The sequence below is a fragment of the Monodon monoceros genome, unplaced genomic scaffold (assembly GCF_005190385.1).
Source record: "Monodon monoceros isolate NGI ecotype Baffin Bay Population unplaced genomic scaffold, NGI_Narwhal_1 Super_Scaffold_21, whole genome shotgun sequence".
Lineage (NCBI taxonomy): Eukaryota > Metazoa > Chordata > Mammalia > Artiodactyla > Monodontidae > Monodon > Monodon monoceros.
In genome coordinates this window covers 169,672,679-169,697,366 of record NW_021703778.1, presented here as the reverse complement: position 1 = coordinate 169,697,366, position 24,688 = coordinate 169,672,679, and the positions used below count along the sequence as shown (strand labels likewise).

Genomic DNA, 24,688 nt, shown 5'->3' with positions numbered 1-24,688 from the left:
TGCCCTGCACTCGCCATGCTCACATGCCAGTGGGGAGAGACAGACCAGAACCAAGCGAAACAGAGCATGTCCGGAGGTGAGAAATCCTAAGGAGAAAAGTAAAACAGAAAAGGAGGCGTGATAGTGGGACTGGGATGCAGTTTCACATTGAGAGGCCGAGGCAGGCCTAAGGCAGAAGGTGATGCTCTGCAGGTGAGGGAGCAGAGGTGATAAAAAAACACTGAAGACCGGACCAACAAAACTGATCAAATGGGGTGAGAGAGAAGGAGGCAAGGATGACTCAAGAAAAACAGGCAAAAACGGAGAAGATTGTGAGCCACTGGGGACAACATAAACTTTAGGGGGAAAGTGTTTGCTGCCTTTTATGTTTCTAAGGCAAAGGGGGAAGAAAAGGAAACTTTTTCATGGAAAGAGGGAGCGATTAAACCAAGAAGAAGAACAGCCAGAAGAAAAAGTCGTCTTTGGAGAAATAAGGCTACAAAAGGGGGGAGTGGCATTGGCAGTCATCAGCATGTCTGCTCCACCAGGGCAGGACTTTTTGTGTTCTGTTCACTGTTTGATCGCCAGCATCTAGAAATATTTGTGAAATGCAACCTGGGGGGTGGGGGGGGCACAGAGAAAGTAAAAGGAATAGGATATTCTCATTCAACAAATATTTCCTGATTACCTACTCTGTGCCAAGCCTTATGTTAGGTCTTATGGACAGAGATTAAGCACAAAACACGGATCCTGCGCCGGAGGCCACAGACTGATGAAGGCAACAAACAAGATACGACCAGAGATGGGTTTTGAAGAATGCAAAGGAGTTAGCCGGGCTGTCAAGAGTGAGAGGTGAGGATCGTCCAGAGCACTGCGCGTTCGGAAGTAACCGGAGACACAGGACAGGCGAGCGGCAGTGAACTGCCCGCGCGGAGGGGCGTGGAGGGCTCGGCCCACCGCCAGGTCCCAGTCCCCTCCCGCCCCCGGCCCTCCGCTCACCACACGCACCGGAAGCTCTCAGTCCTCCCGGAGGCTGTCCTGCCTGTACCCCGCAACCCAGTCGCGTTCCGCCGGCGCCGGGGCCGCCAGCCAATCAGCGGCGGCCTCCGTCCGGCCCCGCGACGCGAACAGCCAATGATGGCGCAGCCAGGCCGGAAGTTGTTCCGGCCGGAAGGCGTTTCCACGGACGCCCAGGAGGCCACCCGTGGCTGAGCCGGCAGCGCTGACGGCCCCGGCTGGGCGGGTAAGTGAGGGGATGAAAGAGGGAGGGAGGCCGGGGCGGCGCCAGATGACCTGGCCCTCCCGGAGCCGCCTGCACGCCAAGGCCCGGAGTATCCTCCTCAGAGCCCGGCTCGCTGCTCGCCGGGTTCTGGCACCACGGGGTGCGCGGAGGCTGCCACGGCGCCCATCGCCCCCGTCCTCCCAGCGCCGCCGACCTGGCCTGTCGCCCACTGCCACCGGCACCGACCTTTCATCGTCTCCCTCCTCTTCTCGTTCGCCGAGGGGAGAGGCCCTCACTTTTAACGAGTGTCTGCCATGTGACAGGGGCTTTGCCGGTAGTATCGCACTTAGTCCGCTCCACGATAAAGTTACGAGGCTTCTTTATGCCCATTTCACAAATGAGGAAACGCAGGATGAAGCGGAGAGGGAATGTGACTTGCGCAAGGTCTTGTAACAAGAAGACGCCCAAACTGGGTTTGAAATCCGGGTCTGACCCCAGAACTCATGATCTCTCCACTGCCCTGCGCCGCCTCCGTGAACAGCAGCGGCGAGGAATTTACCATCCGCCTTCCCCCCAACCCCCTCCCTCCCCGCCCCAAGACTATACACAAACACAGTTATTCATACTGATCCTGAGAATAGGGAACGGGAAGAGGGTGGGGAGGTTATATGGAGGCCAACCTGGGATACGGGGTGGCTGATGCAATGACCAGCTAATGGCTTGCTTCCCAAGAGAGTTACCCTGGTCTCCACCCGCATCCCCCCCTCCGCCCACCCCTGATTGGACAGTCTCATCGAAGAGGTTGGTCGAGAGACTCAAGTGTTTCTGAGAAATTGGGTGATTTACAAGAAGCTCCTACATGCAAGTAGTAAAGGGCGGGGTAAACAGGAAAAAAAAAAGAGAGAGAAGAGTCTTTTGTAGAAAGGAAACTGAAAGAAAAAGGGAAAGACTATTAAAGAAGAGCTCGAGCTGCACTGGGCAGTCTCAGCTTCTCAACTGCCCAGCGTGACCAGTGGCCACCTCTGCAGCATCTCCTGCAACCTGGGTATGTATTGCCGTCTTTGCTAGGCTTAGAGTTTATTAGTATTTCTACCAGCCTTTTCCCAAAGTACTGGAAACCTTGGCTTAGGGCATGAGGAGTAGTATCTCTTAGGACCAGGGTGTTGTGCATTTTATTTCATCTCATTGTCCCAAAGTTCAGGTGACTCACAGCTTCTGTAGGGAACAGAGACACCGGAAGAGTAGCTGCCTATTTGGATTCGTAGCTTGACTTTCAGCACTTTGATGTTGGCTGTCCTATTTTTCACTGATGAGACTTCCTTAAATACTCGATATCCATCCACAGTATCTCATTGTGATACTCATAAGTAGCTTATGCCTGGCTTCATATAAAGTAATGTCCTCTTTGCCTTTTAAGATGATGTTCATTTTATTATTTGGAGGGGAAAGTAAGCTTTCCTCTCAGTGTTTAAAAAAGAAAAAGTGACCTCAATCTGTTCCAAGGTTTGAAGCATTAAAGGACTCCTAGCTGGTAAGACATCATTTTCTTGTCCTCCGGAAACTTGACAGTCCAAGGCCATTGTCATCCACACTCAGGGGTCAGGATGTGGAAGATGGTCTCCCACCTCCTGGTAATATTCCAGGCATCCAGGAACTTCTGGGTCCCCCGCTCTTCTCAGCTGCTCCAGAATTGGCTGTAGTGCACGATGCCACCCTTCCCCCAAATTGCAGAATCAGTGTATTCTGATCTTATCTGTGAGATGGTTTCATTGTGGCCCAAGGGATTGTCCTGCCGTTCTGTTAAACAGTTCTGTAATTCCTCTTTCCATTCCTCATCCCAAAACTGTGCCCAGTTTCTTCAGGTGCCTGTTATGCTCCTTGGGAACAGTGGAACCTTTCAAAATGAGCACAAGTTTCAAGTTCCCTAAAAAGAGGGACGGAGAGTTCATTTTGAAGAGTCTTGTAGTTTCCTCCTTAGCTGTGTGCTGACCTGCTGTGGACTCTGCAGTTTTGCTCTTTTCACTCCCAGTCCTTTTTTAGAGGAGATGATACATTACTTCACAGATATAGCTTCATTTCGTTGTTTTAGATTGTAGTATTTGTGAAATAGATAAAGCAGTTTTCCCTGACAAAAATTCAAAGCCCTGTTTGCAGTTTACACAGTAAACACTGAAGACAGTGGTCCTTAGTCTCTTGGCATCTCGGACCGCTTTCAGAAAGTAGTAAAACCTGGATACTCTGCTTAGAACCGCAAACGTGCAGGCAAACTGTTGATGTCCTTTCAGAGGTTTTGAACTCTGGGTTCAAAACCTCTGAAGCTAAATTAAATTCTAAAAGTTAGTTAACAAAGAAATAAAGGAGAATGTTGACTAGATAGGAGGACAAAAGGAGAATATGTGCCCATAAATGGGCTAATGAACGGATGCCTGAAATGAGGGAAGTGGTAGTTCTATTCTCTTTGTGTCTGATCACTGCCGAAGCTCTGTAATCACTCAGGAAGTTGCATCATGCACACACACACAAGATTGCAGTGTGGGTGATTCCCACACAGTGAGTATATGCCTCATGATCCTGAGAGCAGGGAGACCTCACCTGCTGTTTCCTCAGTCAAGTTTCATTCCCGTGTGCCTCTTCTTACTTAAATGGGATTCTGATAGTTAAAGATACATGTTTTTCCCTACAACAGGGACCCTAAATGCAGGCTCAGTTCATCTAGCTGATCCTCTGCAGTTATCTGCTCCGTTGCAGGGGTAGATTAGCCGTCTGGGGCTCACCGAGTCATTCTACCTGGCACTTTCCCTAGGAATTTTTAAGGGTAATTTTAATCTGTGCTTGATTTTGGTCCTACTCGCAGACTTCAAAAGCCACTTGTTGCCTTCCGTGCAGGACACCACATTTTTGGAAGGACAAGGGTAAACCGAAGGGAATTCCAAAAAGAGTGACCAGGATAGTGGGCAGATGTTCGCAATGGGTGAGGAAACCAGACTGGGTACGTGGGATTAACCTGGCTCTTCCCAAGTCTCGGAAGGCTCAGTGCAGTGTCAGGACGTTCTAAGAGGACTTCTAAAGTCCAGGTAGGAGAAATCTACCTTAAACTGGAATACTGCAGAGGTATTATAAGAGGATATAAACCGGAAGGGGAAAATTAAACTAGATGATTTGTGAGATTCATTCATTCAGTAAACGTCTGTTGATAAGCTACCCTGTACCAGGTACTAGAAGCACATGAAAGAATAAAACCCAGTACTCGCATTCTCTGTGTGATGGATTTTCATAAATAACTACATGCGGTGTGAGTGCTCTAATAACCTCACTAACGAGTGCTCAGGGATCACCAAGGACAGAGCAACCAACTTGGCCCCGTGGGTGCAGGGGTCAGGAAAGGCCGCAAAGAGGAGCTGAGGTTTGAATTAGTAAGACAGCGGGCAGAGGAGGGTATGAGACATCCCGGGCAGGGGGCGCAGCTGGGATTTGAGAGAGCACATGCTCGAGGGGGGCTTTGGCATCGGATCCCGGTTCGGCTACTCTGGCATGGAACCTCAGAGGATGGTTCTAACTTCCCTGAGCCGTCAGCCTCTGGTCGCTAATGCAGAGCAGATACTGTACCACCCAGCTTTGAAGGTTGGGAGAATTGGGGATCATGTGTAAAACATCTGGGCGTGATGTTTGAGCCTTTGTGGCTAGAAATAATTTTCATCACTTTGGTTGTTATTTGATATGGGCCTGAGTGTTTCTCCTCTCCAGCGCTAGTCAGAAGGTTCTTCCACATTCCTTCTCTTTTTTACGGGCCTCCCTTTCCAGGAATTGAGGCAATTCTCAGCAAGGAGGGGAAAGAAACTGGCTGCTGTCCCATCCTGGTTTCACTATTACGGTTTCATTGACTTATATAAAGATTGGTTTAAATTTTACGTATTTTTTAAACAGATATTTAACAAATGGATGAATAAAAATAAATTACCCCCTCAAATTTGTGTTTTGTTCATAGAGCTACTAGAAAAAAAAATTTTAATGATTAAAGACACAAAATAGTCATTCATTAAACCTCTCCTCTGTGGCTGATGCTGTGCTAGACCATTTACTTACCCACATTATCACACTTATTCCGTGACCAGTCCTGCAAGTCAGTGTTGTTATTGTTATTCCCATTTTACAGTTGAGAAACTGAGGCGTATGACAGTTAAGTAGCCCATAGGATAATGTTTGAGAGCATAGGTTCTGGGGTCAAACTGTTTGAGTTTGTATCTCATCTCGACCACTCACTAACTGCGTTATCTTGGGCAAGTGTTATAGCCTCTCAGTTTGCTCATCTACGAAACAGAGATAACAAATCTGTCCCATAGGATTGCTGTAGGTTTAAGTGAATTACTATGTATAAGGTGCTTAGAAAAATACCAGGCACTTAAGAGCTGGAGGTTAGCTGCTCTGGTATAGCCGCACTGTCACTGTCATCCTCCTCATCCAGGGTGTAACAGCAAGTTACAGATGGAACTGGAGTTCAGCCAAGCTCTGGAACCCTAACAAATAATACTTGTAATGGGTTTGTGCCTTGCTTTACATTTTGTAAAATGCTACCATGTCGTTTTTTCTCATTTCTTCTCATAACAGCCCTTGAGGTAGGTGACAAAGTTCCCGATGGTGCTGCTTTATAGCTGAGGAAGCTGACACTCAGAAAAGGGAAGTGACCAACCCAAAAGGGGCTGATTGTGGCCAGCCTCGGCCCCAAGGCGGCCTCAGGTAGCCTGCCGTGTGCCCCACCTTTTTTAAGGTTAATAGTAAATAATGACCAGTAGGAGGTGCAGGGACACCTTCTTCAGAGGTTTGCGGTTAAATAAGGCAGCATGTGGAGTGGACAGGCTGTATATGATTCTTACCTCATTTGGAACCCAAAAGGGATAAGGCCCTGCCTCCACCCAGACTTCCCTTCGTCTGAGAACGGAACAGCTGGCCAGCAAAGGAAGCCATTTGTTCAGCAGTATGTTGGTTATGACTGCAAAGGCCTGGGAATTCATCCCGAAAGCAATTAAGGTAAAGAGTAAATAGCCATTTGCCAAATGTTTCTAGCTGTGGTGAACTTAGGGTTACTAAAGCACTTTGGTGCTTTTGCTCCCTGAGCAGACACGAGTCCTTCCTGTGTCCTGGGCACTGGCTGAGGCACAGGGGCACCTCAGCAGATGCACACTTGCCCTTGGTTAGGAGGGGTCTTTCTTTGCCCTCCCTAAGTCTGTAAATCACAGCGATTCCTTTCGACCTCATCATTAGCATTTGTTCTTCCTCTTTTCCCCTGTTTCATGGCTCCAAATTTCTGCTTATATTTTTATTAATGTTATATTATCTATGCCCTTTATTATATCTCATCTCCAACCTTTTTGGAAAGAAGAACTAGCTACGGTAAAGGAAAAACAGCTGCGATGGTTTGTTAATCTCTCTCTCTCCTCCCCCCACAGTCTTGTCTGGACCACTGAGCAAATCTGCCAACACCCTAGCCGACTGTGAACACAGGTCCTGGAAAATGGCAGATGTGCCCAACGGTGAGCAGGGCTGTGGGTCTCCACTGGAGCTGTTCAAGAACATTGCTGCTCAAGGGGAGCTCGTGAGGGCCCTCAAAGCCAGAAACGCGGCGAAGGTATGTCATTTAGCTGGGACGGACACACGCACGCACGCACGCACGCACGCGCGCGCGTCTGTAGGGTCATGTTACCAGGATTCCGTTCCCTCACCACCTGAGGTGCTTTGGCTCTCAATTTAAATGTATTTTCTCCTTTATCAGCATCGTGTGTAGTCTAAAGGGAAGCCGCTGGGAAACACAGCAGCCGTCCACCCCGCCTCTCTCCATTTCCTGCTCCCAGAAACAAGGATTTTCAATTCTTGTAGCTGATTCTTTGGCTATGTAACCCCTACGTCTCTCAAAACCACACATTATATTGCCCCTGATAGATGTTCGGCTTTGGGGCTTTCACCGTGGACGACAAGGAATTAGCACTTTCATAAGTCCTTCCCATCCCCCCAGTCTCCATGTAAACGCTGCTGACCCACTGGGTATAGCATAAGTGCTTCTCCTTTCCTGCCCAACCTTTGTTTTCTCCAGAGTTGATAGTTGTCTTAATTGCTTTTTGCTTGGCTTTTCTTTGTTTCATTTTGGGGTTTTTTGGCCGCACCTTGCGGCCTGCAGGATCTCAGTTCCCCAACCAGGGACTGAACCCAGGCCACGGCAGTGAAAGCCCAGAATCCTAAACACTAGGCCAGTTGGGAACTCTCCTGCTTGGCTTTTCGTTTTCTTTTTTTTTTTAATTTGGCTGCACCCGCCAGGTCTAAGTCGCAGCACGTGGGATCTAGTTGCAGCATGCAGGATCTTTTAGTTTGTTCCTTTCAAACTAGAAATTCATGACCTTTAATTCTCAGAAATTATATTATTTCTTTGATTTATCCTGGGTTTTTTGTTTTGTTTTCTGTTTGTGTATTTTTTTAATTCAAAGACTGGTCCTCTGAATTTCTTATTTTTTGACCTATTTTCCTCATTTATTTTTCTTTTTGTTCTTCTTTTAGGTATGTTTCGTCAACTTCTAACCCTCCTATTGTTTTTCACTTATTCTGTCGTTTTTGACTTCCAAGAGCTCGTTTGATCTCTGAACATGCCTTTCCTCATAGCTCTTTGCTCTTATTTCATGGGTACACTGTCCTTCTGTCTCTGAGATCTTGGTGATAGTTTTTCCAGTGTTCTCTACCCCCTTTATAAACTCGGTTTCTTCTAAGTTAGCTTTTTGTTCCTTCTGCCTTTTGTATTAGATGCCATCGTCTGGTGTTTGGTGACGCTCAGCCGTGTAGTGGCACTTTAGCGGGAGCGTTCAGAGCTGGGAGGGGCTTGTCCTGTGGCTTTCCCTTCCCTGGACGGCAGCCACACTGCTCTCTTGCCTTGGGAAGGCTTCAGTGTCAGGGTCTTTAGAGCTCTTCTTTGAGGCTTGTAGAGTCCCCAGAGAGGACTCCTCCAATCTGCTGTCCAGGGGGTACGGGTCCGGCCGCCAGCATTGTGAGCTGAGTGGGGCAGAGGAGCTGGGCTGTGTGATCGCTCGCTGAAGCCCCTGTTCTCCGTGCGCTGCCCCCGCCCCCGCTGGGCAAAGCGCCTCCAGTCTGGACACTTTTTACTCTCCTTGATGAGACACTAAACCTCTGGATGGGGGAGGGGGGATGTACCGGGTAGCGGGGAGATCTCAATAACTGCTTCTTAGACTTTCAAAGTGCTCCTAGTTTTATAGGAGCTTTCACCCTCACTTCTTTGAGTATCTAGGGCCGCCAATGCCCAGACCTCTCAGGGATTCCACAGCAGTGTAAGTCCAGTCGCTGCCCAGGTCCCCGTGTTGTCTTAGCATTTGTTCTTCTCCCGTGTTTGGTCAGGTACCACTCAACCCTCCTGTTTACAGCTTCTGAATCTTGTTGCTGTCATCCTCTTCCTGTTCCCTTGGTCCTCGTGGGTTATGCCTTTTTTAAAGATCTCTTTGCTGTTGCTGCAGTAGGTTTTAGAAGTGTAACCCATTCAGTCTGCATCTGTAACCATCACCTAAGCACTTCCTTTCACTCTCGGTCACCCAGCTTCTTCATGTCCATGACTTCCTCGTCTGTCACTTCCAATCCCTGTCGTCGTCTTTTCAAAAATCTCTTCCTAGGTTCTCACCAGATGGTATCAACCATATCACAGTCACTCCAGTAGTTTACTTTGACTATTTGGACCCTAAATAATCCATTACATTTTAAAAGAAAGAAACAGTGATATCCAAAAAAAGGAGTTGATTATTCACAGAAAGGGGTTTACAACACCAGGCAGGACTCAATAGATGAGGCTAAGTTGTTTTAAAAAAAAAAAAAAAAAATCTGAAAACCTAAAATAAATAAAGGACCGAAATGTTGATCATTTACTCTATAAACCCATTTTAGGAACCTGACAGTGATATTTTTGTCATTTAACGTTAAATTCGAATAATGTTAATAAATGCTTTTAGTTAGTAACTCTTGGTGACTCCAGTTATGTTCAGCATTTTAGCAAACAATACTTAACATGGTTTTTTTTTTTAACATCTTGATTGGAGTATAATTGCTTTACAATTGTGTGTTAGTTTCTGCTGTATAACAAAGTGAATCAGCTATACATATACATATATCCCCATATCTCCTCCCTCTTGCATCTCCCTCCCACCCTCCCTATCCCACCCCTCTAGGTGGTCACAAAGCACCGAGCTGATCTCCCTGCGCTATGCAGCTGCTTCCCGCTAGCTGTCTGTTTTACATTTGGTAGTGTATATATGTCCCTGCCTCTCTTTCACTTCGTCCCAGCTTACCCTTCCCCTCCCCGTGTCCTCAAGTCCATTCTCTACATCTGCATCTTTATTCCTGCCCTGCCACTAGGTTCACAGTACCATTTCTTTAGATTCCATACATGTGCTTTAGCATACGGTATTTGTTTTTCTCTTTCTGACTTACTTCACTCTGTATGACAGACTCTAGGTCCATCCACCTCAACACAAATAACTCAATTTCGTTCCTTCTTATGTCTGAGTAATATTCCCTTGTATGTATGCACCACATCTTCTTTATCCATTCATCTGTCAATGGGCACTTAGGTTGCTTCCATGTCCTGGCTATTGTAAATAGTGCTGCAGTGAACATTGTTAACACAGTTTAGAATAACCCTTCCGAGGGTGGTCTTTGACTAATGCATAGTCAGCTGACACAACAAGAGAGATCAGAGGTTACATGATGAAACCAGAGTTAAATGGAGTAAGTTTGTATCTGACCCTGAAATGTATCATACTAGAAGCACCTGATGTTTTGGAAATTCACCTTAAGTGAAATAGCTGAGCCACTCGGGGATCTCTGGTCCAGTGAGGGTGCCGCAGGCTCTTCCTCCACTCTCTCTGCCGTCTGTCCAGGCCATGGCCCTCGGCGTTCTTTCTCCTTCGTGTACCAAGAGAATAACACCCACTGCTTTCAGAAACAGTAGCTCACAAAGCTTCTCCTGGCGGGTAGGTCGGAATCTGGGAGCTCTAACGGGAGACAGAGCGGGATTCAAGAAATGACACTGGATCGTAGGGGTTAAGGTAGAGAACAGAGCCTTTTTTCTTCTTCTTTTAGTTTAAGTAAACTTTTTAAATTGAAATACATCATTCGTTCAGAAAAATATGGAGATCACAAACAGGCAGCTCACTGAATTTTCACAAAATGACCAAACCTGTGTAACCAGCATCCAGTTGGAGAAACGGCACAGAAGCCACCCTCGGGCCGCTTCAGGCCCTGCCTCTACCCTCCCAAGAGAGGCCTCCACCCTGCCTCCCCCACCGTGGATAGTTCCTTCTGTGTTGGAACTTTATTTAATCAGGTAGTGTATATAGAGTCTTTCTTGTCTGGCTTTTTTCAGAACATCAGCTTTTAAAATCTGTTTCAATGTCCTGGTCCATGTTAGATTGAGAACAAGAAAACGGACAAGACGAGCCTGCTTGTCTGTTTCGGTCCCATTCCAGTTAACAGGTGGTCCTTGAACTGGGACCCTGGTTAGATGTTTGACTTTCAAAGAGCCACCTGGTTGGAAGCTGAGTTAGGCCACATAGAGTATGAATGTCACACAGCTGGTGATTAAAGGGTAGTGACTTCAGGGCACTTCAAAGCAAGGTAATTCTCCCATAGATAACTTGATAGATCATGCTTGCTAAGCCTTTATTCTGCTGCAAGTACAGCCTAGGCACTACCGTAATGAGGTGAGGAAAACATGCTTGCCTGTCTAAGGTAGGCCAACATCCTGTCTCTTGCATGAGGTCTATCCATGGGGCTATTGATGCCACAACTCTGACTCGTTTAAACGATGAATTCCAGATGGTTTCAGAGTTTGAAACACAAATCTGTGCTTGCGAAATCACCCTACAGTAACAGTCCTCTGTGGCCCAGGTGCCGTACCTGACAGAGGAGCTCTCTCTGAATGGAGTTTGGTGCTGTGATGTTTCTCCACTGGGAAGCCCAGTTTATAGCACATCATGTATCAACTCTAAATGGAAGTGTTTGTATTTCCCTTGGCAAGCAAATTGGACTGTGTATATTCTTTGTGATCTAATCCAGCAAGGCCAGTTGTGAGGGTAGAGCTTTAGGGCATAGCATGACTAATCTGCTTAATTAGGTTTGCTTTTTTAAATGCCAGGCTTCCAGGGGTGGCTAGTGTGGGCTCCTGGAAGAGAGGAGGTCTTTAATAGGTTTCCAGCTTACCCAAGGATATATTTTACATTTGTTTTTCTTATGCTTATTTTAAAACACTAAATGTGCAAACACTTTGGACAGCTTGATAAGACTCCAAAATGCTGTAGTATAACTGTTTCCCAGTGAATCCCTCCTTAATTTATGACCTGAAAGTCTGTATTTTTTCCTTGCCTTTATCTGTTTTCACAATGTCTACTTGAGTTGCTGTTGCTGTCCTTGGTGGCATCGTTGTTTAAGTTTCCATAAATATTCATCTCAACCTGTGTGGATTGTAAAAACAAGTTCCAGTGCAGAGCTCAGTGTAATTGATTAGTGGAGCTTGTCCCATATGTTCGCTGGCATTGGTGGTGTTTAAGTAACATTTAGCACATTAACTCTGTCATAAACAACGGTGTAAATTGTGTTGCTACACGTATCCTATAGTGTTTGTGGTAGTAATCCGTAGCACTAGACCAACAGATTAAAAAAACAAAGGGGCTTCCCTGGTGGTGCAGTGGTTAAGAATCCGCCTGCCAATGCAGGGGACACGGGTTCGAGCCCTGGTCCGGGAAGATCCCACATGCCGAGGAGCAACTAAGCCTGTGCACCACAACTACTGAGCCTGCGCTCTAGAGCCCATGAGCCACAACTACTGAGGCTCGCGCGCCTAGAGCCTGTGCTCCGCAACAAGAGAAGCCACCGCAATGAGAAGCCCGTGCTCCGCAACTAGAGAGAGCCCGCGCGCAGCAACGAAGACCCAACGCAGCCACAAATAAATTAATTAAATAAATAGATTTTTTTTAATCATAAATTAAAATAAGTTCAGGCCCATGACTTGCTGTGTGTCCATGGGCAAGCTCCTTCACCTCTCTGAGTCTCACGTTCTTCAACTGGAAAAGGACGGTGACAATGACACCTTCCTCGTAGGGTCATTGTAAGGCTAAAGGAGGTAATGTGTGTGAAAGCAGTTAGCACAACGCCTGCCACACAGCAGTAGCATTCGGCAAGTGTTAGTCGTTGTTAATACGCTCAGCCTTCACCCTTGCTCCTTTGTGCAGAATGAAATTGATTCCGCGGTGGAGATGTTGCTATCCTTGAAAATGAGCTACAAAGCTGCCACGGGGGAGGATTACAAGGCTGACTGCCCTCCAAGGGACCCAGCACCTGGGAGTGATAGTGGCCTGGATGCCACAGAAGCAGGCGAGGATTTTGTGGACCCATGGACAGTACAGACAAGCAGTGCAAAAGGCATTGACTATGACAAGCTCATCGGTACGTTATGGGAAAAGCCCCAGCTTTTAGGAGTGATTCCATTGAGTTGATTCCACTGATGTTTTCTAATTTGAATTAATCATACATCCAGTCAAGCTTCAATGCCAAGGGGAAAACAGATCCTAAAATCTTTTGTGGTGCATTATATTCCCAGAGGATTATTTTTAATATAACAATATAAAATAAATCTCAAAATAATGATTTATAGTAGATAGCTGAGTAGAAGCTTTTTCCTTTTTTTGAGCAATTCAGAACTTGGGGAAGGTCCATGGAACTGGGCATCTTTACAGTCACTTAAGTTGTCTCTAACTTAGTGGGTAAAAGTCAGTCATAGATTACTTCGGGTTTCTCCTCCAGTGTGATACTGAGTGCGGAGCTACACAGCTGGAAGTCAGCTTAAGAAAGATGACTCCTCACAGGTGGCAGGTCCTCACTGCCAAGCCCTTCACTGGAGGGCTTCCTGCTCAGGAAAATCCTTACTCTGAGATCATTGATGGCTGTCAAAAAAGAAACAGAACTAAAATGTTCTTACCTAAGTCTAAGCCATTTTCCATGATTTATGTATAGACTATCAATGAGGGAAAATTCTCTTGAAGACAGCCGTTAATTCGGTTAAAGACTATTTAAATTTATGGTTGTGAGTGAATATAAATTATAGCTTAATAAGCAGTAAGCAGCGGGGGCGTGGGTGTGTGTGTGTGTGTGTGTGTGTGGTTGCCTGGAGTTGCTAGGTAAACTGCATTCTGGATCTGTTTCCTGTCAGAATCCCATCCCAGACAAAAGAGCATTTTGTTCTGTAATTTATTTTCTGTTCTGCTGGCTGTGACCTCCACTCTGGGCTGGTGGAAGGGACCAGAGCCTCAGGCCTAAAGAGGCCTGGGTCTGTTGAGACTGTGCGTGGATCACAAGGCTTTCCCTCTCGTTTCAGCAATATCACCAAACCTCCCACCACCTAAGATCGGCATCTCTTCTTTTTTTTTCCAGTTCGGTTCGGAAGCAGTAAAATTGACAAGGAGCTGATAAACCGAATAGAGAGAGCCACGGGTCAGAGGCCGCACCGCTTCCTGCGCAGGGGAATCTTCTTCTCACACAGGTCAGGGTCTTCTCACTGCAGGGCCTCCCACCCTTCCTCTTCTTTTAATGAAGAAAACTATCAGGGTGCTGTTCCCTCAGACCTCCAGGCCCTCGCGGCGAGTGGTTGCCAGTTGGCAGAAGGCCGGTTCCACCTCCTGTGCTGGCAGTGACTGGCCGTGGGATGGTGCCCGTCCCTTCACCTCTGGCCCTTAGTTTATTCATCTGTAAACTGCCCACCTCACAAGGTGAAGGTCAAGTACACAGCGGATGAGATTCATGCCAGGTTATGTGCTATAAAATGTCACAAAACAGAAGAGATTAACGTGTCCAAGTTCAGCATTTCCCATGAGATAAGCAGGAGGCTTCCTGAAATTACATACTTCTTCCTCCTATTGTACTGGCCTACTCATAAATAATAGCCAAAGAGAAACTAATAGCATGGCTGAGTCGCTTTGCTGTGCCCCTGAAACCATCACAGCATTGTTAATCAGCTATACTCCAACACAAAATGGAAAGTTAAAAAGAGAGAGAGAGACTAATAGAGTGAACATGCACAGAATATCCCTACCTGAGATCATAAATGCCATGCAGATAACATCAGAGAACAGGCGGCTTCTGAGTGAGCTCTTGCCTCTCCCACCCCACACATCGCCTCGGGTTGGGTTCAAGGCCGTGTTCGTGGAGTTTATAGTCCGAGGTAGGGTTGTTCTGTTCTGCCCGCACATCAGGGTTACAGAGAGCACGTGCAGGACAGAACTTGGCAGTCTGCTGAACACTTTAAATTCTACAGGCAGAGAACTCCAAGCCCCGCTCAGCCCTCTTTCTGGGCAGAATGCAATCAAAGCTTTTTCCTTAATTGAGATTTAATTCACGTGACATAAAATTCACCTTCTGAAAGTACATAATTCAGTGGTTTTTTTGGTGTATTCACAAGGTTGTGCAACCATCACCACTGTCTAATTCCAGAACATTTTCCTCACCCCAAAAAATAACCCTCTACCCATCAGCAGTCACTCCCCATTCCTCCCTCCCCACCAGCACCACTGGCAACCACTAACCTACTTCCTGTGTCCGTGGATTTGCCTGTTCCGAACATTTCATATAAATAGAATCATACCACATGTGGCCTTTTGTGTCTGGCTTCATTCACTTAGCATCATGTTTTCAAAGTTCCTCCATGATGTATCATATGTCAGTACTTCATTCCTTTTCATACCTGAAAAATATTTTATTGAATGGGCATACCCCTGCCCCATTCAACAGTTGATGGGACATTTGGGGTATTTTCACTTTTGGGTTATCAATAATGCTGCTCTGAACACTTGTATACAGGCTTTTTTTTTTAAATAAATTTATTTATTTTATTTATTTATTTTTGGCTGTGTTGGGTCTTCATTGCTGTCTGTGGGCTTTCTCTAGTTGCGGCGAGCGGGGGCTTCTCTTCGTTGCGGTGGGCGGACTTCTCACTGCAGTGGCTTCTCTTGTTGCGGAGCACAGGCTCTAGGCGCTCGGGCTTCAGTAGTTGTGGCGCACGGGCTCAGTAGTTGTGGTGCACGGGCTTAGTTGCTCCACGGCATGTGGGATCTTCCCAGACCAGGGCTCGAACCCGTGTCCCCTGCATTGGCAGGAGGATTCTTAACCACTGCGCCACCAGGGAAGTCCTGTATACAGGCTTTTATGTGGACATATATTTTAAGTTCTCTTGAGTGTGTACGTGGGAGTGGAACTGCTGGGTCATAAGTTAACCATTTAACTTTTTGAGGAACTTCCAAACTGTTTTCCACAGTGACTGCATCATTTTGCATTCCCACCAGCAAAGTGCAAACAAAGGTCCCAATTTCTCCACATCCTCGCCAACATTTATTATTTTCCATTTTGTGTTTTTCCATAACCATACTAGTAAGTGTGAGGTGGTATTTCACTGTGATTTTGATTTGTATTTCCATAATGACTAATGATGTTGAGCACCTTTTCATATGCTTATTGGCTGTTTTTATGTATTCTTTAGAGAACTGTCTCTTCTGATCCTTTGCCAACTTTTTAATTGGGTTATTTATCTTTTCATTATTGAGTTATAATAGTTCTTTATATATTCTGGATACTAGTTTCTTATCAAATACTTGATTTTCAAATATTAGCTCTTAAGTTACAGTGTCCTTAGAAGCACAAGTTTTTAATTTTGATGAAATCCAGTTTTCTTTTGTTTGTTTTTCGTTGCTTGGTGTCATATCTAAGAAACCATTGCCTAATTCAGGGTCATGAATATTTACACCTGTTTTTTCTTCTAAGAGTTTTATTCTTTTAGCCCTTACATTTAGGTCTCTGATCCATTTTGAGTTAATTTTTGTATATATGTGAGGGAGGATTCAACTTCATTCTTTTGCATGTGAATATCCAGTTGTCCCAGCGCCAATTTTTGAAGACTGTTGTTGAATTTTCTTGACACTCTTGTTGAAAATCAGTTGACCATATATTTAAGGGTTTATTAAATATACTACATAGCCTTGATTACTGTAGCTTTGTAGTAAGTTTTGACACTGGAAAGTGTGAGTCCTCCAACGTTGTTCTTCTCAAGATTATTTTGGCTGTTCTAGGTCCCTTGCATTTCCAAGTGAATTTTAGGATCAACTTGCTAATTTCTGTAAAAAAAGGCAGCTAGGATTTTGGTAGAGATTTTGCACTGAATCTATAGATCAATTTGGGGAGTGTTGCCATCTTAAAATATCAAGTCTTCCTATCCATGCACATAGACGTCTTTCCATTCACCAGGTCTTTAGTTTCTTCAGCAGTGTTTTATAGTTTTCAGTGTACAAGTCTTGCACTTCCTTTTTTTTAATAAATTTATTTATTTATTTATTTATTTATTTATTTATTTATTTTTGGCTGCATTGGGTCTTTGTTGCTGCGTGCAGGCTTTCTCTAGTCGCGGTGAGCAGGTGGCTCTTCGTTGCGGTGCGCGGGCTTCTCACTGCGGTGGCTTCTCTTGTTGTGGAGCATGGGCTCTAGGTGCGTGGGCTTCAGTAGTTGTGGCACGTGGGCTCTAGAGCGCAGCCTCAGTAGTTGTGGCGCACGGGCTTAGTTGCTCCGCAGCATGTGGGATCTTCCCAGACCAGGGCTCAAACCCGTGTCCCCGACATTGGCAGGCAGATTCTTAACCACTGTGCCACCAGGGAAGCCCCAAGCCTTGCACTTCTTTTGTTAGATTTATTCCTAAGGTTTTGTTTGTTTTGATGCTGCTGAAAATAACGTTTTCATCCTTTCTTTTTTGGATTGTTCGTTGCTGTTTCTGAAGGGAAAGCACACTCCTGTGTGTGTCCTCTAGCTCAGTGCTCACTGCAGCTCTGCTTCACTTCTGATACCAGATATGAGGGGTTTCCGCACATCAGGAGGTTCTGCAGCACAAGCTGGTGTCTTACAATTTAACCCAATTCTGACACTGTCTACCTGGAGATAGCGTCTGATCCCACAGGTTAAGGGCTCAGTCCCACAAGACTGCCCCCCACCTCCCTACTTCAGACAGGAATCACAAGTCTGGACTGTTACCTGTGCCATAAATCAGAGGGTCCCACGACTGCTTCGTGGAGTGAATTTGCCAGAGCATCTCACATAAGTCAGGGAAACATTTTACTTACTAGATTACCAGTTTATTATAAAAGGGTATAATTCAAGAACAGCCAGATGGAAGAGGTGCACAAGGCAAGGTGTGTGGGAGCCCAGCACTTCCATGGTCTCCCTGGGCACCTCTCTCCCCACTTCTCCATGTGTTCACCAACCCGGAAGCTCTCTGAAGCTGTCCTTTGGGTTTTTATAGAGCCTTCACTACATAGACGTGATTATTTAAATCACTGGCCACTGGTAATTAAACTCAATATCCAGCCCCTCCGCCCTCCCCAGAAAGTGGGGCGAAGGCAGGGGGGACTGAAAGTTCCAATCCTCTAATCAGAGTTAGCTCCCCTGGGAACCAGCCCGCCTCCTTAGGTTATCTACAGGCTTTCCAAAAGTCACTTAAGTAACATAAATTTTGGTGTGGTTGAAAGGAGCTTATTATATGAATAACACTCCTATCTTCATCATTCTTTTCACTTAGGAAATTCCCACAATGGTTAAAGGAGCTCTGTGCTTGAAACAGGATAGAACGAAGACCAGATATATATTTCTTATAATCAATCACAACATTGCACTACTGTATAGAAATACCACAACTGGTTTTTGTTTGTTGATCTTTCGTGCTGCAACTTTGCTGAGTTCATTTATTAGTTCTTACTAAAAAAAACAAAATTCAGCCACATAAATTTGAAGATCTAATTATCTTTATTCAGTGATTCATAAATCAGGAAGCATCCCATCTAGCAACTAGAAAGGCGCTCCAAGGGGTTTTACAAAATGGAAGCTTTTTACAAGGAGAAGGGTGGGGCAAGGGAGGAATTAGCAAAAGGAAAAAAAGGATTATTTTTAGGCCAGGACATCTTTTTGTGGAAGGGAATGGCAAGGGTTTTACCACGCAGATTGATTCTCGAGGGATCGAAGGTGTAGGGCAGGAGACAGTTTACCTCATAGGTGCTGAGCAGAAAATTCCAGACTGGTTGATTAAGATTACATTTCTGGGGAAGGTGGAAAGTGCAGTTAAATCAGATATTAAGTCTAGGTTTAGTATCATGGGCTTTAACATGATACCATTTTGGGCCTGTGGTTTTCTTTTTAACATTCTCTTTTTTTTTTTCTTTTTTTGTGGATTCTGGAGCATTTTTGTTATATAGAATTATTTCACCTGCGAGTAAGGATAATTTTACTTCTTCCTTTCCAATTTGGATTTCTTTTTCTTGCCTAATTGCTCTGGCTAGAAATTCTAGTACAGTCCTTGGGAAAGTGAGCATCCTTGTCTGATTCCTGATCTTAGGGGGAAATCTTTCAGTCTTTCACCATTGAGTAGCTGTGGGTTTTCCATAAATGCCCTTCATTTTAAGGAAGTTCCCTTCTATTCTGAGTTTGTTGAGTATTTTTATCATGAAAGAATGTTGGGTTTTATCAAATCCTTTTTCTTCCTCTGTTGAGATGATCATGTGGCTTTTGTCATGTTTTCTATTAATACCGTGTATCACATTGATGGATTTTTGTATGTTGAACCAGGTTTGCATTCCTGGAACAAATTCCAGTTGATTATGGTGTGTAATCCTTTTTATATGTTGCTGGATTTGGTTTGTGAGTTGCTGAAGATTTTTTCATCTGTATTCATAAGGGACATTGGTCTGTAGTTTTCTTTTGATGTCTTTGCTTTGGGTATCAGAATAATGCTGGCTTCATAGCATGAGTTGAGGCGTATTCCCTCTTCCATTTTTCTGGAAGTTTGTGAAGGATTGTTGTTAATTCTCTTTTGAAAATTTGAGAGAATTCACTAGTGAAGCCATCTGGCCCGAGGCTTTTCTTTGTGTGACTTTTTTTTAATTCCTAGTTCAATTTCTTTGCTTGCTATAGATCTGTTCAGATTTTCTATTTCTTCTTGAGTCAGTTTTGGTAAATTTGTCTATTACATCAAGGTTGTCTAACTTGCTGGCATACAGCAGTTCCTAGTATTATTCCCTTATAATCCTTTTTACTCCTATAAAGTGTTTAGTACTGTTGATTTTGGTAATTTGAGTCTTTTGTTTTTTTAGCTCAAGCTTTATCAATTTTGTTGCTCTTAAATCAAAATTTTTTATCTTAGCATTTTACAGTTCTCACTGCCCTGTGACGTATTTACTTCAGTATAATAATGCTGTAGGCTCTTGGTTTAGGGAGGCATAGGACTTGAAGCTTTGGCCATGCTCAAATTTAAGAACGCCTCTCAGATCTGTGAAGTAGGTATTTGATGAGATCTGCCGCGCACTGTCTCCCTCTGCAGCCGAGGGGGCCCTGCGGGAAGCCATCCTCACAAAGCTGAGCCCAGCACGGGGAGCCTCGTCGGCGCCCTGCCCTCAGGACAGCACGTTGTGAGTGCTCAGAGACTTCCTGCAAAGCCATCTGGAGCAGCGCAGCCGGGACCTGGTCTCCGTGCTCCCACTGCAGGTGGCACAGGTTCAGCCCCTGGTCGGGGAACTAAGATCCCACATGCCACATGGTGTGGCAAAAAATAAAAAGAGCAGCTCATGGGACGGCTGTGCTCTTTTTCTTTTCTATAAGCCGATAAAAGTTTGATTTGGTTACTCGTGAGAACCAAAGAAGGACTCTTTTTCTTCCAAAATCAAGTGTTTCATTCTTTCCTTATCTCAGAAGCACTGGGTGATCATTCCTTGGGGAAAAATCAAAACTATGCACGAAAACCAGAATCCCCCTAATCCTATCAGCCCAGAGATAAGCACTGTTAGCCCCTGGTCTGGGGCATAAGGAGGAGTCACCTTCAGAATACTCTTGTCTGGGTTCTCCTACCCAGACCTCTGGAAAGGCAGCTATTCCCCTTTTATCTGGGCATACTTTGCCCAGAAACAAAGAACATTCACACCCTGGAAGTGTGGTTTCATACCCTGCCAAATGTTGCAGTCACTGGCAGGGTTTGTTTTGTTTTGTTTTGTTTTGTGGGGTTTTTTTAATGTCTTTATTGGAGTATAATTGCTTTACAATGGTGTGTTAGTTTCTGCTTTATAACAAAGTGAATCAGCTATACATATACATATATCCCCATATCTCCTCCCTCTTGCGTCTCCCTCCTACCCTCCCTATCCCACTCCTCTATGTGGTCACAAAGCACTGAGCTGATCTCCCTGTGCTATGTGGCTGCTTCCCACTAGCTATCTATTTTACATTTGGTAGTGTGTATATGTCCATGCCACTCTCTCCCTTCGTCACAGCTTACCCTTCCCCCTCTCCGTGTCTTCAAGTCCATTCTCTACATCTGCGTCTTTATTCCTGTCCTGCCCCTGGGTTCTTCAGAACCATTTTTTTTCATTTCAGATTCCATATATATGTGTTAGCATACGGTATTTGTTTTTCTCTGACTTACTTCACTCTGTATGACAGTCTCTAGGTCCATCCACCTCACTACAAATAACTCAATTTCGTTTTTTTTTAATGGCTGAGTAATATTCCATCGTACATATGTGCCACATCTTCTTTATGCATTCACCTGTCGATGGACACTTAGGTTGCTTCCATGTCCTGGCTATTGTAAATAGAGCTGCAATGAACATTGTGGTACATGACTCTTTTTGAATTATGGTTTTCTCAGGGTATATGCCCAGTAGTGGGATTGCTGGGTCACATGGTAGTTCTGTTTTTAGTTCTTTGAGGAACCTCCATATTGTTCTCCATAGTGGCTGTATCAATTTACATTCCCACCAACAGTGCAAGAGGGTTCCCTTTTCTCCACACCCTCTCCAGCATTTACTGTTTGTAGATTTTTTGATGATGGCCATTCTGAACCGGCAGGGGTTTTAAAAATACAGATTCCCAGACATCACCCCAAACCCACTGGACCAGAGTCTGTGGAGGCACACCTCAGGCAGATGTGATGTGGAAACAGCCGGTCAGGTGATTCTGATACACCGCCAGGGAGGAGGCCTCTTCGTGTGCACTGTCAGTGGACCCCAGTCCTTGGGGAGGGTGGATGATTCCAGAATAACTCCCAGATGAAGACACCTGGTCCCAGTGTAGCTGAGGGAGCCCAAAGCAGATCTCCACCTGGGGGCATCCCTCACTTCCCTCCCTAAGTCAGGACTGTGGGAGCCCTGTGATTTCCCCCGTCTGGGCCAGCAGAGTGTCGGCGCTGCGTGGTTCTCAACAAGGACTGGGTGGTGTTGGCCTGGTGTCACTCCCAGGAAAGTGTGTGAAGCAGGCAGTATGTCAACATCGATACTTGGAGGAATTCCAAGACAGATCCAGTGTCTGACCAACATTTAAATATATTATTCCCAATCTGCATGTCTTCCACTTTTAAAACAATCACGGGAGAACCAGTTCAGAAGAAGTTTCCTGTTGTTTTTACAGCATAAGCGCCGAGGATAACAAGCTCTAGTGATTATCCGGGTTGTTTTGTCTGTTTATCATTTCCAAATGAGCATTCACACCCTGATTTTTTTCTCAGAACATCACACTATTTTCTTTTCTCCTTTTTCCTTTAGAGACATGCATCAAATTCTTGATGCCTATGAAAATAAGAAACCATTTTACCTGTATACGGGCAGGGGCCCCTCTTCTGAAGCAATGCACGTAGGTCACCTCATCCCGTTTATCTTCACAAAGTAAGTATTGCGTCATATGACTGTTCTCACTTGTATTAGTGAATCAGAAATGTTTGTTAGTCACAAACCTTGTCTAGAACTGACAAGGCAGTACTAGCTCACACCTGCTTGAACAACCAAGGTCTTGGGGAGTTGCTGCCTTTGTGGCTTCTCTTCACCCTGTTCCTGGTGTCGCTTTAGCGGGATGTGGGTGGTAGAGAGAGCACTGCTTTGGAGTCAGTGGACCTGCGTCCTCCTCTTCCCCTGTCCATGTGACCATAGAAGAGTTACTTCTCTGGGCCTTAGTTTCCACATCTGCCAGAGGGAGTAATAATACCTACCACCTACAGTTCTCGTAAGGCTTCAAAATAAAGTGTGCAGGGAAACCAGCACAGAGCTGACACGGTAATAAACAGTTGTAGCCCTTATGAACAGCAGTCAAATTCACAGTGTGATCAGAGCGTGTGATTTTGTGGGCAGGGACGTTTTGACGTACATTGTTAGCAGGAACCGTGTTTCCAGAGGCACAGGGGTGTTTTTCTGCAGGGAAATGAGATGACGGCCTTCTTCCCCCCTCTCTTAGGTGGCTGCAGGATGTGTTCAACGTGCCCTTGGTCATCCAGATGACCGATGACGAGAAGTACCTGTGGAAGGACCTGACCCTGGACCAGGCCTATGGCTACGCTGTGGAGAACGCCAAGGACATCATCGCCTGCGGCTTTGACATCAAGAAGACTTTCATCTTCTCTGACCTTGACTACATGGGGTAAGGAGAGAACGCCTGGCTGCCTTTTAAATAAGTAGATGCAGATTGTAGACAAGTCATCACGACCACGGCTGCAGCTGAAACACCTGAAGCATCTCGAGGTCTGGAAGATGTTTTATTGGTTTATTGACAAATACGATTTCCGTCCTCAGCTTGTGACAGATGTGCATCTGTGTCGTAGTTTCTCTCCACAGATGGTCAGTTGTGCCAATTTGGGTGTCTTTCTCTTTCTCAGTGTACCTTTTTCCCTACAGAGAAAAGACTCACTGGTGACACAATTCCCTCACAGTCTAGTTAAACCGGACACTTAATAGTCCTAAAGATTTCCTTCTGGAAGTCCTCAAACTGTAACTTCTGCGGTTTTGAGCTTCATTCCAGACGACTACCAAGAAGTGTGTTAGAAAAGTAAGACTCTGTCCGCCGTCCCAAGAAGAATGCTCTTCAGGTCACCAAATATTGCATGAGCCCCTAAGATGTGGCGCTCCCTGCACGGCTCTGGCCGCCCATGGGGGACAGTGATTGAGGGCCCAACTTGCTGGTGGAGTGTGGCCCCGTTAGGAGATTCGTTAGAGGCCCAGACAGGGTGTAGTGGAAACACCAAAGGGCTGCGTGAGCAGTAGGTGCAGAGGAGCTTCCTGATTAACATTGCCCCAGGAGGGTCCCTTTTGTAACTACTGAAATCTAAGGGGAAGCTTTATAGCCATTGAGAGGAATACACGCCTTGGTATGAAATCTGACCTTTCTAGCAGCCAGTAAATGAATGAATTCTCTAATTTTACCTATTACATTTTTTTAATCACTCTCTTGTGGGCGCAGAGGCATTGTGGGGTCCATGAAGAAACATGACCTTCCAAGGGAGGAAAATAGACCTGGGTTCAAGTCCCAGGTCTCCTCTGTTCAGGGTCTGTGAGTCAGCAAGTCTGGTCCATGGAATAGGGTTAGATGAGACCTTAGCTGTCACCGTTATTATCATTTTCATGACACTTAGTTTTATTTCTCTCCCCCTATTCCTTAAAAGGACCTGATTCAACTGCTTGAACCCATAGACACACCATGGGTTCTGCTGCTCTTTCTAGGACAAGGCGGTGCTGGCATCACAGTCACTGGCATCCTTTTGTGCAGCCTCTTCCCACCCACCGTGGCCCCTCTCGGCCTCTGGTGCCCCACCAGCCAGCGCTCTTTCTCAAAGGCAGGTGTGGCTCGGTCCCCCGCTCACAGCTTTCCTGGTTCTCCATCGTCATCAGGATAAAGTCCTCGCTTTCTCCTTTGCACACCAGCCCCTTGTGATTTGGCCTGTCTTCCTCTCTGGTCACCGCCCCCCGCAGCTATACAGAACAATTTGCTGTTCCACACCCTCGCCTTTGTCCCTGCTCTTCTCTGCCCTGACCCCGGGACTCCCAGCTCCGCGGATTCCTACGCTGCCTTCCAAACACGTGGTCAAGCACCGCCTTCTCCTGGGAGCTGTCCCTCCTGCAGCCAGATTTAGGTACCCCTCTCTGGTCCCCCTGCGCCCCGGGCCCCCCTCTGGTGCAGTGTGAGGGGTTGTCCTCTCGCACTAGACCCGTAAAGCAGCGGTCACGGGGTGCTCGCTGTGGCAGGTGCCCCCCGAGGCCCCGAGAACACAGCATTGAGCAAAACAAAGTCCCCCGTTGTGGTGCTGATGGGACAGAAACAAACGCCTCTGACGAGTCCGTGAGAATGTCGGGGCGGGGGCGTGAACTTTTGAGCAGTCCGCGTGAGAAGACCACCATGGCCCACCGTGCTTTCAGCTCGTTCTGAGAGAATGTGGCGTCTGTGGCGACTGGTCTCCACCCTGTCTTTCTGGTACCTGCAGCTTCAATTCTGCCACCTTTGCTCCCTAAGAACTCCCTTTTTCTTTATGAACGTGGAGTAAAGATGAAAGCCCAGACAAAGGGCCTGTCCTAGCTCTTCTTAGGTATTTTATGTTGAACCTAAAGTTAGGAGGGACATTTAAAT

The 24,688-nt window shown here is 45.9% G+C and overlaps 2 protein-coding genes across 6 annotated transcripts in view; one reads left to right on the top strand and one right to left on the bottom strand.

Moving 5' to 3' along the window:
* The window catches only part of WDR25 (WD repeat domain 25), a 144,478-nt gene extending 142,749 nt beyond the window's left edge, over positions 1–1,729 (bottom strand). Inside the window, exon 1 of one of the 2 annotated variants that reach the window (XM_029236563.1) lies at positions 1,448–1,729. The gene's annotated coding sequence lies outside the window, so the exon portion shown is untranslated. The remainder of the gene's footprint in view (positions 1–1,447) is intronic. The other variant, XM_029236564.1, reaches the window with a different exon arrangement.
* Positions 1,163–24,688, top strand: part of WARS (tryptophanyl-tRNA synthetase) — a 36,023-nt gene continuing 12,497 nt past the window's right edge. For 2 of the 4 annotated variants that reach the window (XR_003795760.1, XM_029236567.1), the window contains exons 1-6: positions 1,924–2,246; positions 6,646–6,824; positions 12,469–12,682; positions 13,667–13,775; positions 21,847–21,966; positions 22,529–22,711. Coding sequence is in view for 3 of the 4 variants with exons in the window: in XM_029236567.1 (XP_029092400.1) it covers positions 6,711–6,824; positions 12,469–12,682; positions 13,667–13,775; positions 21,847–21,966; positions 22,529–22,711 (740 nt within the window). In the remaining variant the exon portion in view is untranslated. Of the gene's footprint in view, positions 1,223–1,923; positions 2,247–6,645; positions 6,825–12,468; positions 12,683–13,666; positions 13,776–21,846; positions 21,967–22,528; positions 22,712–24,688 lie in introns of those variants that run through there. The other 2 variants (XM_029236566.1, XM_029236565.1) reach the window with 2 other exon arrangements.